Source organism: Protopterus annectens, chromosome 5.part0 (genome assembly GCF_019279795.1).
Source record: "Protopterus annectens isolate FY-2018-M chromosome 5.part0, PAN1.0, whole genome shotgun sequence".
NCBI lineage: Eukaryota > Metazoa > Chordata > Ceratodontiformes > Protopteridae > Protopterus > Protopterus annectens.
In genome coordinates, this window is record NC_056735.1 from 824,620,712 (window position 1) to 824,642,376 (window position 21,665).

General features: G+C 34.3%; 1 protein-coding gene across 6 annotated transcripts in view; it reads left to right on the top strand.

The window, feature by feature from the left end:
• ATP11A (ATPase phospholipid transporting 11A) overlaps window positions 1-21,665 on the top strand; it is a 1,534,794-nt gene that overhangs the window by 1,295,462 nt on the left and 217,667 nt on the right. For all 6 annotated transcript variants that reach the window (XM_044072636.1, XM_044072632.1, XM_044072633.1 and 3 more), the window contains exons 19-20: window positions 7,478-7,729; window positions 18,902-19,076. In XM_044072636.1, the coding sequence (XP_043928571.1) occupies window positions 7,478-7,729; window positions 18,902-19,076 (427 nt within the window). The remainder of the gene's footprint in view (window positions 1-7,477; window positions 7,730-18,901; window positions 19,077-21,665) is intronic.

Sequence of the window (21,665 nt, forward strand, 5' to 3'; positions counted from 1 at the left end):
GCAGCCATGACTGCTTTTGCATTCATGATATTTATATAGAAAAATATAATAAACTTAGTTACTTTTTGTGTTTAAAATGAAAATGCATGAGAAATTAACTAAGTTGCATTAAAACTGTATCAAACTGAAAAATGAACAGTATTTGATCTTTAGTACATTGTAATGTGTGAAAGAAAATGTGTAAAATGGTGTATAGTTGTATTTGCTGATGCAGAATGTATTATAATTTGTAAAGGAAACAGTGTGTACTGTTGGAAGGTTAATGCTTCTTGAAGTGATGGTTTATTAAATTTTACCCTTCTACTATTTACTTTTAAATTTGAAAAGAAAAAGGCATCTTTCAAAATATGCTTCAGTGCAAAGTACGCACAAGTCATTTTTAGGACATACATAACCAGAGACATGAGCGAGTTAACTTAACGCTCTTGCCTGAATATACCAGCCGAGAATACACTTTAAACAGATCTCAACTTTTTTCAAATATATGAAAGGTCTTTAAGAATTCATTCTGATTCTAAAAGCTGTATAGTAAGGATACATTTTTATCTTTAGTTAAAGCAGTTAGTGATTAGTTAGTTGAGTGCTAGTGTTTTACAGCACCATTTATTTCAAGTAACTTACTTTATTATCCAATTGTAAATGCTTTAGATTTATGGATTTTACTGGTGTACTTTCAGCTGTTATACCTGCCCTTTGAAGGCTAACTGCTCAGAGCTGATTGCTGCCATATTAGTATTATAGGTTGGCTTATTTCAAAGGTAAGCAAAAAGATTTATCCTTGTTTTATTAGTTCTGATGAACTACTCTGAGCAATCTCATCCAGTTAAGAGATGGCTATTGTTGCTACATAATTACTGTTTACTCCCTCTTTTGGAAAATATTGCATGACCATAGATGCAAAGCAGTTTTGTTCATTTTCAAATTAGCATTTAGAGAGGTTGTAGTGGGGTATATTCTATGGAGCCAGTGGTTATTACACAGAACTGTAGTTGTACGGTATAACACTCATTTGGGTATGACAGGGCTTGATTGTTAACCAAGGTAACACAAGGAAAATTACAAAACCATATAAACTGGAAAGCAAAAATTCCACAGTAGTTGAATGGAATCCCTAGGAGCCAAATTCCATGCATTCCTGGTTCCGTCAACTATAGTAATGATGGCATAGTTGTGGGAGTTAAAACCCATGACCCTTGTCTGTTATAACATTATCCACAGAAAGGAGTTATTTTGTAATTATTTAGTTAAAATACCAGAAAATGCTACATTTAAGAGTGCATATTCTTGAAGTCAAATGTGTTGGAATATTTTTTCAAACAATGCTCAGTATACTTGTCCTGTGGTGTCACCTTCTGAAGTATAACACCATTGTATCTCAGCATATGGCATTACTCTTGTTCAACTGGCATTTTGCTATTGTTCTGCAAAACCCTAGTTCACATTGATACTATGTGACAACTATGTAGCAGCTGATGAAGTTTGGTCCAAAAGGTAGCGTGTTGAAAAATTGGACTGAAACTAGGATGATATTAGAATTTTAAGGAACTTATTGCCAATTTAAGTCAGGCTTGTAACGGTGACAGTTATCAAGAGCTCTAGACCGATCTTTAAAAATATTCATCTTAGGAATGTAAAATACTTTTTTTTTCCCTCCTCAGTGGTGCAGCGGTAGTGTTGTTGCTTCACAGCAAGAGGTTCTCCCGTTCGAATCTCGGCTGGAGTGCGGAGAGTGCCTTCTGTGTGGAGTCTGCATGTCCTCCCTGCAGTTGGATGGGCGTTCGAAAGACATGCATAAATGGGCGTGCCTTCATTGAAGGTTGAACGTCGAGCTGGCATCTCAGCGTTCTTGAAAATCTACTGCCAATCATTAGTGGACTGGAGTTCCGCTGTGGCGACCCCAAACCGGGAAAATCCAAAAGACCAACAAAAAAGATGCACTAACGGGGCAGTCAAATACAATGAATGCAATACTAGTTTTATTAAGGCTATTTTACTTCATTTAAATGGAAGTCTATTCAGACTTTGAAGTAGATTGCCAGTTTTTATGGTAATGAAGTTCAGCATACAATTTGTGGACAAGATTAAACTGTGTATAGTTTTACAAAGTGTAGGAATGTATTTGAATCTTTTTCCTCTTGAACCCACTTCACTTGGCTTACTATGAAGGGTTATTGTCTGGTTTCTCATTCATATGTTCTCCTTTCCCAGTGTTTAGTTTTTTATTTGGGTATTTTCGTCCACTGTCTCACCAACCCTGACTAGCCCATTCATCATCACAGCATTATCCCCCTTTATTAGCAAGGACCAGTTGGAGATGAGGACCACATAGGCAACAATTGTTGATGAATTACAGAAAGCTGACTGGGTGGCTGCTCCCCAGCCTTTTGCCCCTACCCTACCACATTCTGTCCCACACGCATGCAGATGGTTGCATCACAGTAGGACTGAACCACATTCTTCTGTCTGGGGAAGGTGAGCTGATTTCTGTCACTTACATTTATTCACCTTCCTAGCCATTTTCTCTGTTTCCCAAGTCCACTAATCCAATACTTACATAGAAATGCAGTCAGGGCTTTATTCTGGTTTTCTAAATTTTAAACCATGGAAATGTTAATTACTCAATGCATTTCATTTTTCTGTCATGTTTTATTAGCAGAAGTATTGGTATATCAAAATGGTATACTCCCAGAGCACAGGAGACCTTTATGACAATGTGGGGCTTGTCTATTTAACCAATAACGGACAAATGCGTCATTTAGGTAACGAGTAAGTACACTTATACGAGTGCTTTTTACTGGAAAAGTTTCTTTCTGCAATGCATTTAGGTATTATAAGAGTGTTATGATATTAGATATAACATTTAATTGAACTTGGAGCAAAGGTGTCAGATATTCCTGTGCTGGAACATCTGTTCTTTATCTGCATGTTATATATGTTATAAGGCCAGTGCTTGAGGAATAACTTTATACTTGTGCAAGGAGTTGATTTCATCCACAGGTAAAAAAGCTGTTTGGTTATTTAATTGTATCCTTTCTGTTGTAGTATACCTAAATAGATCCATCAAATATATACATACATATATAAATAAAACTCTTGCTAACCAGTACTGAGGGTGCAATTGTAGAAAATTAATGGTACTTGTGTGATTTTCTTTTTCAGTTGAATTATATATACACACACACACACACACACACACACACACACACACACACACACACACACACACACACACGTATCAAAGCATTATAAGTATGATACTCTTAATGTAAGAACAGTGTGACTGTGCCCTACTCTGCTATGGCTCGATGCATTTGGGTGGCTGCTTCATATGACGAAGATCAGATAGTGTAGCATCAAATAATTCTCCCTTCCCTTATTGCATTAATGAAAATTTGACTATACTCAAAATGAAGATTTTGTTATTGTTTTTAATGTTTGAGTTAGTATGTGTACACACGTGAACATGTGTATGTGAGCGTAAGCATGTATTATCCATATTTGATTGAATATGTATTTCTGTATGTTGTGGATGAACATTGATATAGCAGATATTTGTCTCCTGGGTACTGCTGTGAAATCAAAGTGAATGTGTGGAAAGATTTGTTAAGTTTGTAGCCATTCCTATCACTTTTGTGAATGTTCCTCGTTTATTGAATTCCAGTATGCTTCTCTGAATTCATCTGAGCAACTTTCAGCTTATGTGATCGCATACCTGTCAACTGTACTGAATCACTCTGTTATTTCCGGGTTTTGAGGTCCAAATAATGGGGTGCCATAATTCCCAAATGGTACCTCTTAATTTCCAAATTTCCCCAGTCTTTTTTAAAAAAATGTTTTTTCTCCATGTTTTCAGGAGTGACATCATCACATGGAGGCGTGCGCAGTGACATCAGCTTCGCAAGCAGACTGATAGTCTGTCAGAATTCGGCTGAGGGCGAGGCTGATGATTCCTTCCTTCCCATTTTATTTCTGTGTTGTGTATACAGTGCTGTCTTCCCAGCCAAGCCCCAGAGTGCCCAGACCCAGACCCATTCCCAATTTGTCATGAATTTATATAAGAGAAATGCGAACAAATGACAAGTTATATAGCTCTAAACTCTCTTTTTCAAAAATAAATGATTTTTTGAGGTAGATTTTTGCAATTCCAATCCCATTCATTAAAGTCTAGTCTACATATATACAGATTTTGCATTCTGCTGTTGATAATACACTTATACTACTGACGTGACTCTCACTTTAATAAACGTATATTTCCGAGTAGTAGGAGTAGTGCTAGTAACTTAAGTGGTTTCTATTCTTCAGTCCTAAGTTAACAACCCATATATTACGTGTGCGTGCATCCCTTATTTTTTCTTTACAAATTACACAACCAGTCAGAAAAAAAAACAGAAAAAGCCTTGGCTGAAAAAAAAAAAAAAAAACACAGAGTGGCTCTTAATGTTGTTATAGTTTCACACACTGCCAGATGTACAGTAACTAACTACTGGTATCAGAGGTCAGAGGTGCATGCCAGGCAACCAGCCAGAGTGAGTGAGAGATAAGATGAGTTTGTTTACTTTTACAGTCAGTAGTATACTAGCACTAGCAGTGCACATGCTTGTCTCGTCCTCATTCCTCACTCATGCCACGAGTCTCGCACGCTGCAACAGCGTGTCTGGGATAGGGAACAGAAAGAGAGAGGGGCGGGCAGATGTAGAAGCAGCAGGCAGAACAGTTTGAAACTGAAAACGCAAATCATAAGTTGAACAACCGAGGGAACCAAAATGGGCTCGGAGCTGCGTGTTGCAACTTGCAGTGGTCAACAGCAGCTTAGCAGAGCAGACTATAATAGCAGCAGTGTCAGTGTGTTTTTTTATTATTTAAAGTAAGTGTGTATGTGTGTACTACTAGTGTTACTTCTTGGCTCAGAGCAGCAAAACAAGAAGTTCAAGAACACAACAACACAAGTGTAACAGACTCAGAGCTGTGCGATGGCGATTAATCATTCGTCATCATGAAAAATGTTATTTCTTCTTCTTCTGCTGCTGCTGCTTCTCTCTCCTGCTCCTCCACCACCAGCAATTAAAAAAAAAAAATAAAATAATTAAAAAGCTGAAAAAGATAGTGCACAACAACTTGAGCTATAGATAGATAGATACAAAGAAAGAGAAGTTGAGAACAGTGTCCCACCTCGGAGGTTAAAAGAGAGGGAGGCAGAGGCACAATACAATGCAGGTAGAAATTCAGTTATATTGCATAAGATGAAGCTATGCCATTTTTAGGATTTAGAGAATGGTAGTCAACATTGTACTTTCTAAAAAAAGTAGCATTGCACCTCGAAAGAAACGCTATTAATGACCAAGGTTTAAGTGGATGACAATTACTTGGCCATCAGAAATGGTTGCCTATTTTATTTCAAGTATTTGTAATTTATTTTATGCTGTAACAATAATTAGGTATATGTTAGAAATAGAATTAGGGAATGAAACTGCATGACAGTACAGTGGCGTAGTGGTTAGCACTGATGACTTTAATTGCTTAGTTTTCAGGTTTGGTTTGGATCTTGGCTGGACTGTCATTTATGGCATATGTATATTGTGTATCAGTATCACCCATTTGTCTGATGTGCTTTTGCCAGTGTTGTGTCATTGAATTATATTCACATCCAAAGACATGCCAATAGATAAACTGGTGAGCTTCTAAATTACAGGTAGGTGTGCGTGTATTGTATTTAGAAGTAAGTTGTTGTTTGGTTATTCTTTTAAGGTAAGGGTTAAGATGGATATTTTAGGGTTGGAGACACAGTTTTAGGGTTTGAGGAGAAAGAATTCACATTGTAAGGGTAAATTGCTTTTGTGAGCTGGCATAACTTGTGTTTGTACTCCAGGAAATAAAATGTGCAAATGAATTATGCCTGCATGCTATAAGCAACATCACTGTAAAGACCAGCCCAGTCCCCAGGTTATAACTGTAAAAAGTCTCATTACTTCTTGACTGATTCCACTGAATTATTCAGTCAGTAAATAATTAAATATAATAATATGCATATTGTTCAACTATCTTAAGCATGAATAGATCTAAGTGAATTGCTCAAAAAATCAGAGCTTAGAAGTTCGCACATTCACAACCCTAGGCAACGGTCGCACTTCAGCTGACATACCTCTCAACCTCTTAGAGTAAGAAATCTGGACAAAGCCTGATTTAAAAAAAAATGGGGGGGGGCAAAAGAACAGAAATAGGGACAGATTTTGAATATTGCTCTTACTCTCTAAACTTAGAGAGTTGCTAGAGTAACAGGGTTTGTTTTAACATACATTTTCTGAAGGATTTGAAGGGCCAACACACATTCTACAAGCAGCAAAAATGGCAACTCTAGCGTACAATAGACAACATGCCCTCCAGTGCCAGGCAGCACTACCAGACCCAGAGACACAGCAAGAGGCCATCGGTGCAGAAGGTGAAGAGCAAGAGGAAGTAATCCATGATCTGTGAGACTGTAACTGACTATTTTAAAAAGAAAATGGTTGGTTATTTTATTTGGTTGCTATTTTTATTTCATGTTAAGTCTGTGTGAGCTAGCCTGTGACTGAGTTTACTTTGTATTTCACTAGTTAGTAAGTTAACAGGTAAAAAATTTAATTTCTAATTTTGTATTTATTTAAGTTTTATTTTATACAGGTTAATCTTATTTAATTTTTATTGATTTAAATTTTACACCAGTCAGTGTAGTACTTGTTAGAATTTGTTTGTTTTATATGTATGTGTGTAGTAGTAAGTAGACTAGTTACTTCACGACAGTAAATTTTTATTTTTATATAAGAGAACTTTATTTTGGTATTTTAGTTTTATACTAGTTCAAAGTTTTGTGTTACTTAATAATATATTTAAAACTAATTTGTTGTTCTGGACTTCTGGTTTATATTTATGGTATTTAAAGAAGGCTGAAGGCAAGCACAGTCTCACCCAGTGTTATTTTTCTAAAAGATTATTGTATCTTATTTTTACACCAATTCAAATATTAATATAAATAAAACGATATTGTTGTGATTTTGTGTTTCATGATCATATTTTGGTTGTCTGTTCTCCAGTTTGCATTTAAAAGTTGGTATCCCACAATTCCATTTGAGTGGGCAGGTCTACATCATTATGTATGCAAATGTTATGTTAATCAGCATACAGATTTGTACCTATTTTTCACGGGCTTTGTCCAGATTTTTGATGTTTCCAGTTTGAGAGGTATGTGTGATCTCTTTTGTCTGTATATGGGGTACACCCTCCCCTGTAACCAGTAATAGTCAAGAATGATACAGTCTTAATGGAGAAGTGTTTTTGTTTTTCTTATGGGCTCAAAGTCAAAAGTTCAACTAGCTGGAGTTTTAATGTGACCAGAAAAGTTAATGTAGTTTTGGTTAGAATTGCATTATGCATCTGTATTATTATTGCACGCACTTTTCTGTTACTTGGCTTCTCTAACTTATCTTTAAAATCTGTTTCTCAGTCTTCAGGAAAAAGCTGCTGATACCATTGAAGCACTGCACAAAGGTGGCATGAAAGTATGGGTTCTGACAGGAGATAAGATGGAAACTGCAAGTGCTACATGCTTTGCCTGTAAACTGTTCAGAAGAAATACACAACTGCTGGAGCTGACCACCAAAAGGATAGAGGAACAGAATCTGCACGATGTGTTGTTTGATCTGAGGAAAACTGTTCTGAGGCACAGTGGCAGCTTAACCAGGGAAAGCATATCAGGGTAAGATGGTATTTGGTTTACAACTTTTTCAGCATGCGAAAATTGTTTGTTGTCTGCTATTGTTAGCTAAACTTAACTGTGTGCCAGTGACCATGGAGCAAAAGTATGAGACACAAACTACTATTGTCATCAGAGTGCTGCATTAGGAGTTGTTGTATCTTTGTCTGAACACCGTGTGGTGCGTCTGTGGTGCAGATAAGAACTGTAGGAGGAGCAGGTAAGGGACTTAAACCAAAGGAAGCTATGATTGAAATATGATTAAATTATCATCCCCATGTTAATGTCTGCGGTGTGTGTGTGTGTGTGTGTGTGTGTGTGTGTGTGTGTGTGTGTGTGTGTGTGCGCACATTCATAATTGTTTAACAATATTTCTGTTTGAAAATGATGGCTGGGTCTTTATAAAAAGAAGAAGAAAACCAAGGAAATTCCATGGGAAACATTTGTAAGCAATTCATTTAGCATGCCCAGCCTCCTCTATCTAATGTGTGTGGGGGAGCATGGTAGAGATTGGACAGAGAAGTGCCAGAATGTTGCTTGCACCACAATAAGCCATAAAAAGATTTTAAAGACAACACTTGTAGCCCTTTAGGGAAGGTGACAAGATGACAGAATAGAAACCTTAATAAACTTCAAAACAATTGACAGTAACAGTGAAGGTAGTGCCTATCAGAAAACTAAGAGAATAATACAGCACATGTGCTGTCTTCAAAGCAAACTGTACATGGATGCTTGCATTGTCATTAATTGACTTAACAGCAAAACAAAAACAATACCATTTGGAATGAATCAAAACCTCTCCAATTTCCATAACTCATTAAAAATTAAAGACATAGCCAATAATACAGTAGAGGCAACCAATATCTTTAACTGCTTAGGGCATCTGGCTGAACCAGACACTTAATTTTAAACTTCTTGTTGCTAAAATAAGGACCAAAATAAACAATCTGCGTTTCTGTACATGAAAAATACCATACTTCCTGTTTTCTGCTAAAAGAGTGACCATGGGAAAGGGAATTATACTTGCCCATTTAGAATGTGGTCTGCCATCTCTGACAGAATTACCAAAATGTTAAAAAGCTTCTCAAACAAAATGTGCAAATGTATCACACCCCCCCCCTCCAGTAATGAATATCACCTGTAATAAAACTCCCTATGTATAACCTCAGAAACCAGTCTCATTATGGTCCTGTTCTAGAACCTCTCAAAACTAAACTTCGTTCGGCAGACCCCAGCTTTGTCATTTCTTTATGCCAAACTTGGAGTCATTACCTTCACAACTGTAACTCCTAACTATATAAACCAAAGTCTGTACTCAGCGAAAATCACATCTCAGTCAAGCACAGTGCAAATGATTCCACTCAGGCAACCCCTTTCACCACTCATCTCTGTCCACTAATTGTATTATTCCAGTAATGAGAAACTCTCTCTCACATCTCTAAATAATTAATTTTATCCCCTCCCACACTTTTTTTTTTTACATGTACATGCTGAAGGTATTCCTTAAATTGTTTGCTGTTCCTTGTAACAAATTGGTTCATTGTGGTCAATGTTTTATCCAAGTTAATATGTATATGGGTATATATGTGTGTGAGTATAAGTATATGTGTGTGTGTGTGTGTGTGTGTGTGTGTATGTGTGTGTGGTGTGTGTGTGTGGTGTGTATGTGTGTGTGGTGTGTATGTGTGTGTGTGTGTGTATATATATATGTGTGTGTGTGTGTGTGTGTGTGTGTGTGTATATATATATATATATATATATATATATATATATGTGTGTGTGTGTGTGCATGTATATAATATTTTGTGTTACTTTATTTTCTAAGTTTTTAAAAAACAATAGGATGTTTCTTGTCTCAGAACAGGAGTGGTTGTGCTCAGCTTATTTGTACCTAACTCTGGGAATATAGAGTAAGATCAGCCTGTTGCTGACAGCAGCTATTCAGGACAAGTTTTTTTTATCCTCCTAGGTAGCAAAACTAGCACAATGACTTTATAAGTGACACTTAGCATGTTCTGTAAAAATCTGCAACATAATGCACACATCAGAAGAAACTAGGAAAATTATACTGTTTAAAGGTAATATTTAATGTTTTCAGTGCCACTCCAAGGTAGCTGATACTGTACACTTTGAGCAGGCTGTATGAAGGACAATCACTGTGTCGGGTTACATGTTATGGCATAAACTTGAGTGGACCATGTGTCATTTTTCATCCCACAGATTTCTTATAAGGCCACATACAGAAACGCAATGCATAGTTATAGAGGCTGTACAAAGAAATGACCATCAAGATGTTGGATATTTTGATGAATATGGTCACTTAAGTGCTCAGGAGGTGGTATATGAAGAAAGCAGTTGCATTGGCTGGTGCACATAGAAGAGAAGAAGGTAGCAGGGAGGCTTAGAAACCTTACCATACTGTCAGGGGTTTATGTGAGAAGGAGTGGTGGGTAACAACTTAAAGGTGGAAGACTTATGTCTGTTGGGGGAAGAGGTAAAGGAATTACCTATGCGAGAAGGAGTAGTTAGCCACAAGAGCATTATGAACTTTCTTTTGATAACTGGAATATAGGAAGGGGAGGAGAAATGAAGAAAATCTGTAAAAATCATGTGGATTTAACAGACTTCTGGGATTTATTCATTTTATTTGTCCATTCAAATGCAGGGCATTTCAGTTGACAGTTTAAAACTGGAAATTAAGTTTCACTTTTCCATTTGCATTCCAAAAATAAATTGAAAATGTTTTTTTCCTGTATGCTGTTTTTCTTCCTTTCTTGCCAAATACCAATTCCCCCTGCATATGACATAGATAATTCATTTTCCAGCACTGAGAATTCCATCAAGTGCTTAAACATCAGCATTCTCGTCTCAGATGGGGATGTCATTCAAACAGCCATGGCATTGCTTTGTACTGTCCCTGGTCCCAGCAACCAGAGTTTTTGTAATTGCCGAGCTCTTCAGGGAGAAGTGATAGCTGTGTGATTTCAGAGGCTTATAGTGCATCCCCTATGTGATTTTTATCTTCCACAAGCAGTAGCTTGTTGAGCCTTATACCCACTCACAGATGACAAATTTGTATCACTACCCCTCCTAAAAAGTATCACGTTAGTACAAGGCTGGCTCTCTCCAGGATTTGTTCATATATCCTGTCCTGTCAGCAGATGCTCCTACTATTAATCAAATCTGGGCCACCTAGTCTGTGGTGAGGCCTTTATCCCCATGTCATTGGAACTGACTTAAGATAACATCAGAATGTCTATCTAGGGGGGGGGAAAGCCTGAATGGCTAACTGGAAGCAGCAGTATTTTAGAGCTCCATATAACTAGTTAAATAAGACAGGAAAAAATATTCTTTTTTTTCTTCAAAGTATAAAATCTTATAGATAAAGGACTAATTTACATAATTAGGAACACTGGTGAAGTTTTACAAATAATTTCCTGTCAAAAAGCTTGGAGATATATTCACTTGTTAAAATGAGCAACTCAAGGTATTCTCACCAGGATGCTGCCTTAAAGAAGGAACTACAACAGGAGTTGTCTTTCAAGACGGATGATTTTAAAGAGAACCTGGAAAATCGTAAAAAAAGCAGTCAAAATCAGGCTGACACCCTCAAGGAAATGCTACAACAACACCAGACAAGGATAACCGGAATAGAGGTTTCTCTAAATGACTTAGAAAGCAGACTTAAGGAAGAGGAAACACAGAAAGAATTGCTTCTTAAACAAAACACTTGGTTGGTTAATAAAGTAGATGACTTGGAAAATAGGGAGAGGAGAAATGACATCAGGATTTTCAGATTACCTGAAAACACAGAAGGTGAGGATATTATTTCCTTTTTATCAAGCTGGATACCTGACTTTTTAAATTTAAAAGAAGGACTTTCCTTTGGCATTGAGCTGTTGGGAAACATGCCACTAACTCAAACTCTCCTCCTAGGTCAATAATTATCAAATTTCTTTCATACTTAGACAAGGAACTGATTTTAAGATATGCTTTTAGGAAGACACCTCTAAAATATAAACAGAGCCTGATAAGATTTGATAACGACTATTCATCTAGAATAATGGAACAAAGGAAAAAAGTGTGACCAATGATAAAGTTTTTGAAACAAAATAACATCAAGGCACAACTTGCATATCCAGCTAAGATAAGAATATTGTATGCCAGTGAGATGAGGACTTTTATTGACTTCAAGAAAGCCTCTTCATTTATTAAAACTAATAATGTGATTACTTTACCAGAAGATATGGATTGGATGTCACCTTCTCTCAAGAGAACAAGAGAAACAAATGTCTGGACAGATGTCAAAAAGAAGAAGCAAAAGATTGATATTGTTACAGCCAAATCTCTCAAAGCATCTACTATGATACAAATTGTTTTAACATTGCTTTAAAGGACTAATTTTACTGCTTGGAACTTTTCCGTTAACAGGGCAACACTGACAATGTGCGGGTGATGTTGGTTTTCTGGTTTTAACATTGTCTTCTTCCTGACTTTCTTATTGGTCTTCTCACTTGTCAGTACTGCTTATTTTACTGTTCTGTCCTGATTTGAATGTTGGCTTTCTACTGACAGTTCAACTGATTGTTCCTGACAAACCCGTTTAGAAAGTAAAAGAAGACCTACAGTGAATTACTTCTGTTTAGAAAGTAAAAGAAGACCGATAGTGAATTACTTCTGCTTTGTGCATGGCATTGTGTGTCTAACACGTAGCAATCAAGAGATGTGCCACAAGGTATTATTTAAAAAAAATAGAAATGCATAAGAATAACAGAAAGTAAAACCAGTTAACTTGCTCAGAGAACCGTAGGGGGTGGCGTTGCATCCTAGGCTGGTAACAGAACGGGGTGGTAGAAGAAAATTTTTTTTTACTTTTCCAAATCTTCGCAATTACATTCGAAACAGCTGCATGTAGAAGTAAATCAAACGAGGATTTGTCCGTTTTTGTGTGTACATTTTTTTTTCAGCTGTTTCAACATTCAGAAAGGAAAGCGCTTTGGGGCTAACAGCTCTGTGAGGATTCTGAGAAGCATCCTGCAGAGAAATCACAAACTTATGAGTAACAAACTAAACACGAGGTAAAAATCTGAGCATTGCAGGATAACCTGTACAGTTTTAAAGGAGAATAGCTTTTGACTCCAGGTTTTACTAGCTAGTCCAGCACCTGTGCGACGATTTCAACCACTACCTGCCGCTTTGCAAATGTGTTGCCCCGATAACGGAAAAGTACCGGAATTTTAAAACAAAAGTAACTAACTACTGGAATCTTTATCTATATTTTTTTGAAAACAAATGACACATGAGAATTTTCACATTACCTTAGGTATGTAAAACAGGGTACTTTTCTTTCACAGAAGGAGGGTTATGTAGCACATAAACTATTTATACTGTAAAGCAACATACATAGTATATGTGTATTTTCTCTTAATTTTCTATTTTCTTTCTCTCTTCTCTCGTCTCATTATTATTTTAACTGCATCGTGTCTCCCTTTTTGAATTCTCTTCTGTTTACTATACTAATAGTCTGTATATATTTAATAACTCACTATCTATACATATATAAATAATAGTCTAAAATAGTCTAGTTTTAAGGTAGACTAATTGGAATAGTGAATTTAATTAATTATTACAATATTTATTACATTAATGATAGTCACTGTTATGCTTATTGGGACTGGGGACATGTTCTTGATTAACTCTGAAATGTTCCACTCATGTACATATGTCTTTTGAATTATTTCCTTTTAGTATTAACAAATACACAAAAAAGGAGGGAAAATGTACTGTTGGTTAAGAGAAGTGAAGCTTTCTTCACATTCTATTTGCGTTGTCATAGCAACAGTAAACAATTGCTGCAGTTTCTAAGGACACTGTGAATCTGCGAAGTGCATTTAGCCTCACAGATAACAAATAATAAGAAAAAGTAATGTTGTTTAGTTATTAAAATGAAAAACAACCTAAGCAAGGTAAAATAAATACATAATAGGACTATTTTAAATATTTTATGATTTATCCTCATAGGATTACATATTCCTGGAAACACAACTGAAATGTTCCCAAACTACATGTGCACTGAAATGTAGCTGCTTGATTAAAAAGTATTACTCACTTTAACATGCTGATTTCACAAACTGTCTGCACTGTAAAAGTTACATTTTATATGTTACTTGAAATTGTCAGTCTCTAGAGCATATGAAAAGATACATATTACTTTTTGCAACATGTTATCTTTGAAGTTACCTCACACTCTGTACAAACTCACTTGGTAACTGATGGTTATTCAATTAAAATATCAGTTTAAATATTAAATGTGCCCTTGAAATGCTATTGACATTCTGACAAAATATAATCTGAACTGTAAAATGAATGATTTGAAAGAAGTGAAGTAATGCATAGATTTCAAAGACAGTTCTTGACACTACAGTTAAAGTAAAAATATATATTCACAAGGAAGTATTGAAATGTTTTAGTCTTACAGTTAAAATAGCTTACTGTCAACATTTTGGGATATCAGAAAGTTTGAAGAGCTAGGAAATTACTATTCTTTGTCTTTATAATGATTATTAGACAAATGTTAGACTCTGCTTAGTTTAATGAATTGTGACATATGTTTATAAGGAAAAATGCACTCAATTACTCACATTGGACTATGCATTCCTGGAAACTCAACTGAAATGTCCCCATATTACTTGTGAATTTAAATGAAACTGCCTGATTAATAAGCATAATTTACTTTAACAACTTGAATCTATAAGCTATCTGCTCTATTCCATGTTTAATAGGAAATTCATATTTACTTGTATTTGATACTGTAGAATTAATGTTTTATAGAAGTACTTTTTTAAAGCCTGACCAGAATGTTATCCTACTTGTATTTAAAGAAGAAAGAACATTAAATTACACTCCCAAGTTTAAAAAAATAAAAATAACATCCAATGTTATCAGAGAATATGGTATAACTACTATAATCAAAATAAAAAAAAGAAACAAAAAGTTTCTTCCAACCATAACGTGAAATGGATTTAACAGTCTTATCATTAAATACTAATGGCTTAAATAATGCAAATAAAAGATCAAACTTACTAAATATTTAAGTCTAAATAAGGCACAAGTAGTATTTCTCCAGGAAAAGCAATTTAAGACTAATGATAACTTTATTTGGAAACTTAAGGACTATACAGTTTTAGCTCAATCCTCCTATAGAACAAAGACAAAAGGAATATCAGTTCTCTGGAAGAAAAACATAATCACTGCAAAAGTTATTTGTAAATATGAAGACAAAGAAGGACTACTAGCATTTGTTATAATTAAATTTAATAGAATATGGACCTTATCTAATTTATATTGGTTCCCAGGAATGGTTAAAAAACACCTATATTTTATTTCCGACAATTATAAAGGAAATCTTATACTGGGAGGAGACTTTAATTATACCTTAGAAGCTTCTGAAACCACCAAGAAGTATTTTCACATAGCAACTATTTCAAAATCCTTAAAAATGCATCGATTCATTTAATTTAATAGACACTTTTAAAGTAAAAGATGATAAATCCTTATTATTTTACCATAAAGACCATAGATTTGGAACACAAACCAGAACAGGCAAATTATTCGTAGTTCAGGATTTACAAACAAAAATCCTCATCTTCTAAATAGTTCCATGCCCCTTCTCAGATCATGACTCTCTGATATTAAAGCTCCAAATAAAATTTAAACCTTTAATCCTCTCAACTAGAATTCCATCATATATCACAAAAATTAAAGAATTCAGACCCTAGATGTTGTCAGAACTACAATTATTTCTTGAAATTAATAATACAACAGAAATCAGTAGAGTCATGGTTTGGGACTCATTAAAAGAATATTTATTTGGCAAGACACTTAGCTGGTACAAAAACAAAGTTAGAGAGTGGGAATCTGAATCATTAGACTTGCAAACCGGACTCCTCACAGCAAAATCTAAAAAAATCAGAATTGTCCAGAAGTCAAAAAAGAAATAGGAATTAAATATAAAGTATAATGAAATTCTAACTCACAAAACTTGTCTAGCCTTGGAAAAATTAAAAATAAACTCATTAGCCACCTCCCCCAGATATCTACAAGAACTAAAATACAATCTAAAGCAAATAACATTAGTAGTATATATCATGAAAAGAAAGGGGCAAAAGTGTCAGATATACATCCTTGAAGCATTTCGGTTCCATTATATGGAACACTTCAAAAAAGAAGATTTAGATACCAATTAAATAAACTTAGATACAAACCGTATCAATATAAAAAAATTCCCGAAAACTTAAAACTAGACCTACAAAAACCTATATCCTACAAAGAAATTGTTGACAAGGTAAAAGAAAGTAAATCTTACAAAGCTCCAGGGATAGATGGTATAATTACGGAAATTTACAAACTCTTCCCTTCAACAGTAATCTCCCTTTTTCATAAAACTTTGCTAGAAGTCCAGTCAGAAGCAAAAATGCCACCCTCATGGAAATATTCTCTCATAACACCAATTCTAAAAGATAATAAACCATCAGACCTTTGCACCTCATACAGACCTATATCATTACTGAATAATGAATACAAAATATTCATGTCAATCCTAGCTAACAGAATAAAAATACCATTTTCAAAGACAATTAATAATGATCAAACTTGATTTTTATATAATAGGCACACACATGATAATATTAAAAGGATGCTTACTCTTAGAGATTATGTGAATAGAGAAGATAGAGAAACGCTTGTAATCGGATTAGACATAGAAAAAACTTTGATTCCCTCAACTGGGAATATCTATTTAAAACTTTAGCATTATTTGAATTTCCTCCTCCCTTCATCTTATTACTAAAAAAACATATATATATTAATAACTTAGCCTACATTAAATTAGGTCTTTTCACCCCAGAATCTATCCATATAATATATATATAATCCATATAATGAAAGGTACTAAACAGAGATATGCCCCCTTTCTCCTATTTTATTTGCTTTGGTATAGAAATACTTGCAGAAATAATACACAATAATCGAAGAATAAAAGAAATAGAAGTCTATGACCAGTACATATCTAAAATAATGCTTTCTGCTGATGATATTTTATTAACCCTATCAAACTCCAGAGAGTCATTACGAGAGCTAGAAGATTTTAGGTCTACACTTTAATAGATCAAAATCAAAATTTCTATTTTTAAATAAGAAAAAAGAACTACAAGTTACAGATAAATCCATCATAGGAAAACAAGAACTTACACTAAATTATTACACAGCATAAACTTACACTAAATTATTTAGGAATAGTGTTACGCATTAATATAAACAAAACTATATTAATAAATTATAAAAACATTATTGAAACAATAAAAATATTTATAGAAAAGTGGAACAAAATTATATTAACTTTTGAAGACAGATTGCAATTAATAAAAATGGTCTTATTGCCAAAAATACTATATGTAGCATTAGCAATACAGTTAATTCCTGAAAGATGCATTCTTAAAGAAATAAACTCATGTTTAATAAAATTTTTATGGTATCCCAAAAAGAATAGAGTAGCTCTAACTCATCACATTAGACCCTGTAAACAAGAAGGATTGAACTTCCGAGAAGTAGAAACATGTATAAAAGCATCTGTGCTTAAAACTACAATTGACTGGATAAACCCAAATTATTTTGCCAACTGTAAAGAATTAACAATGGCTATATTAACAAATTAATTTAATCTGTTAAAAACATTTTTAATAGTAGACAAATCAAACAAACCCTGGTACATACTATGCATAAGTATACAATATAATACAACAAAACCTTCTAAAACAGCACTGATTAATCATTACATCAATTCCTTTAGGAAACTTATCAATGCAAATATAGATCTAAAAATTTTGGTTTGACCTTTTAACCTCATTTACCATCACTAAGAACTTTCCTCACAAAATATATAGGGAAACAATAACCTCCTGGGAACAAAATGGATTCTTATGCTGGTTTCAATGTGTAAATAAATTCAATGTTTTAGATATACATATGATAAAAACTGCTTACAATATTCCAACACAGGACTGGTTAACCTTACAAAGCATTCTAATGTACATTCAATATTTATGCAGATTAATTAATAATTCATCATTTAAAGATATTACATATCTAATACGCTTTCTGTATGAATTTATATATAATAGTTGTGAAAAGAAAAATTCAATTTCAAATCTATATAAAGAGTTAATAACATATAAAACAATTCCCAAGCCGTCATACTGGCAGTTCTTAGCAAAAGGTCAGTCATTGCAGTTAACAGAAGAAATTAAAAGTAACATCTTACTATCAGTTAATTATACCTCTACAACACAGTACTGGAAAATATTTAACTGGAAATACTTGCATAGAGCATTTTTAACACCAGATAGAATTAAAAAGATCAGTACTACTACAAATGTTTTTTGCTGGAGGTGTGAAAAGTTAAATAAAGCAGACTGGATTCATATTTTTTATGAATGTAATAAAATTAAATCATATTAGAATGGAATCAATCATTTTTTACAAGCTTTATTTAATGAATCCTCTACCCTAACTAAACTATTGATTATACTAAATGTAAATGAAGGTACCTACCTGAATAAGACAAATATGTATTTGTTATGGACAATACTTGCTATATCTAGGAAATGCGTAACCAGAAGGTGGAATTCAAATACACCCCCGACCTTGGAAGAATTCTACACTTTACTGAAGACAACTGCATTGATGGAAATAAAAATCAAAGCACTACGAATCTATCCCAGGCCATTGGTAAATAATCCTTGGAAGAAAGTTGTATCTTTGTTGGACACTCTGCAATAATCAATACTGTATCTCTGATAACTGATCTGTTAATTCTATATTTAATAACATACAGTGTATATAATTGAAAGTCAGGCTATTGTAAATATTATATATAGTTGTTTAAAATTATATTTAAAAATATTATGTAAATGTTATAATTTTAATTGAAAATAAAAAAAAATTTGAGGAAAAAAAAGAATGTCTATCTAAAGGGACTCCTGTGATGCAGTTGTTTAGTATATAAATTTTCCCCTTCCCTTTGGTAACTTGAATACATCTTAAAAAGTCAGCATAAAATTTGTTAGCTGAAGAGTTTGCTTGTGGTACTAAGTGTCTTCAGTTTTTGTTTAATTATAGGCTGTCCAATGAGTTGCCAGATTTTGGATTAATCATTGATGGAGCTACATTGTCACTTTTGTTGAAGCCGGCAGAAGATGGAAGTTTGGGTAACTACAAAGAGCTTTTCCTGGAAATCTGCCGGAACTGCAGTGCAGTCCTTTGTTGTCGAATGGCTCCCTTACAAAAAGCACAGGTTTGTACTTTTATCATTTACAATTTAATTATTTCCTGTTAATAATTTGTCTGACTTAATTAAAAACTGACTGTCAATCAGTAATCACCCTGGGGTTTCTGTATAACAGAAAAGTTAAAAAAAAAAGAAAAAGTTGACTGATTTTTAGCTAATGCTACAGTTTGATGACATAGATAAATCTGGTAGAATGTACTTTGGGGAAATGTCTGTAAGTCTATGCATTCTGAACCTGGCTGTCTTAAAAATGTTGCAGTTTAATGCTGTTTCAAAATTATTTTTTGGGCTGTGCAACTTGACATTTAGATTAGGTATCTTAGCCATAATTTCATATTTATGTATAATTATTTGGATTTTGACTAAGTGTTGACCGTCTGAGCAGAACACATTTACATTGGATACCTAAGTAGTCCTCCAAGTAATCTTAACTAAATGTAGAAGATGTGCAATTGTAATAACAGAGATAAAATCAGATACACAAGTTTTATAGCATAATGTTTAAGATAAACATCTTTGTATACAAAAATGTTAACGTAGTTGTAAAAGTATTAAAATTTGTGTTAAGTGTGTCTTACTTATAGTAAAGACTGAGGCCTTTGTGTTTGGTGCAATGGAGCTGATAGAAAAAGACAAGCTATGGTGATATCATGTTCCAGGCCATTCAAGTAAGACAGGGTAACCAAGGCGCTGGAAACCTAGGCTGCTGAAAGACGATGAAGTGCTGGAAGAAGACAGAGGCAAAAAATGAACCGTTAGGATGATAACAAGGCAGAGACTGAGACAGAGGCATACCTCCCAAATGTCACTGATTTTGTGTTTGAGTTTTGCCCTGTCCATTGTAGTATTTCTGAATTTCCTGGTAAATCACAAGTGATTATAGTTAGTAATGTCAGTCACTGAGGTTTATACTTCAGATTGTTCAGAAAATGTGAGTTGTTGCAAAACCTGTTCTATTAACTTTTTAAGTTAAACTGAAGTAATGTTTAAAAACTGTTTATGATTTTGGGCCTTTGTACCATCCTCCCGACATTTTTGTTTGTTCCTAATTCTTAAGCAAATAAGCTGAGAGCTATGGTGTGCAAATAACCTAAGGTAAAACTGTTGCATTGATGCCTTCTACAAACCAACTAATGTAAATGTTATGTATTTTATTTTATTTTATTTTATTTGTTGGTGCTCTTTGCTCATTTATTTATTTATTTATTTATTTATTATTATTATTATTATTATTATTATTATTATTATTATAAGGGAGACAACTAAGGCAAAGTACTGTGGTTCATAAACAGGTATTAGGGCAAGTGAAAATTGAGTAATGAAGTGGAAGGGCTGAGAGAACATAAAAAGGGCAGTCTGGGGAAGATGTGGAAGAAGGGTTAAAGTGGTTTCCAAAACCATCTAAGTTAATATGTAGGCAAGAACAGCCATAACAGGGGAAGTAAAGGTGTTATAAGGACTGGAAAGACAAGGAGAAGATCATGGTTAAAGTTAGGAGGAGGCTAAAAATAGACTAGCAAAGTACATCAGAAAGACAAAAGGAGAAATGGAAAAAAGCAGCTGGTGTTGATAAAGGAGAAATGTGTCTGTATATGTATGAGAAGGAAATAGACAGGGAGTAAAATTTGTGAGCAGTCTTGGGAAAACAAAATAAGTAAGAAGGCCAAAGAAATTAATATTTCACAGTAGTGTTTTTATCCTGAGAAGCTGAAGGGAATGATACCAGCTTGAGAAGCTTGGTCAAGGCTGAGTGCAGATAGAAAGATGAAGACATAACAGATGAGATGGAAAGGGTATTGAAGAGGCTGGAGGAAGGGAAGGCCTAAAGATCAGATGGAATCCTGCCAAACGTTTTAGGACAGCTGGTATCCTAGAATGATGGAGGATCTACAGGACTGGAGACCATTAATTGTGGTACCATTTGACAAAAGTAAAGCGCCTATACATTAACTAAACAAACTTGTCCTATCCCTCAGGTGTCCAGCCTGCTAAAGGGTTACTTGAAGACTGTTCTCACAGTTTATTTTTTAAAGTTTCACTTCTGAGTCAGTTAGACAGTAAAAAATACTTAAAGGTTAAGTTATTGACTAAATGCTCTTAAAAACATATAAAACCCACTTTTTTCTTATTTCTATACATTTTCTGTTATTACTTTACCATTTTCCACCCAAACAAAAGAAAAAAAAAACAAGATGCCAAAATGCAGAGATGTGTTTTACCTTATCACTAAAAACTGTTCTCCGCATCTGGGTTTTCAAATGTTGACTGCTATTAACCTTGTACAAGTGGGCACTACATTTAATGATGGACTTGGAGAAGCCTCTTGAGTGAAAGTGATTGTAAATGATTTGAGATATGTTATTTATTGAATGTTTTAAGTAGTATCTTGTATCAGTGGAAGTTTTAGGTAGGGATCATGCTTCATACAAAAATAATTTTATTACAAAACAAATAATAAATTGTAAGGGAATAACTTGCATGCTGGTTGAGCACTGAGACCTATTAGATATGCAAAATAGTTAAAAAGGACATCAAGTCTTATTGGATATGTAAAACAGGTGAAAACCACTAGCCCAGCTAAAGCCCATCAGACCT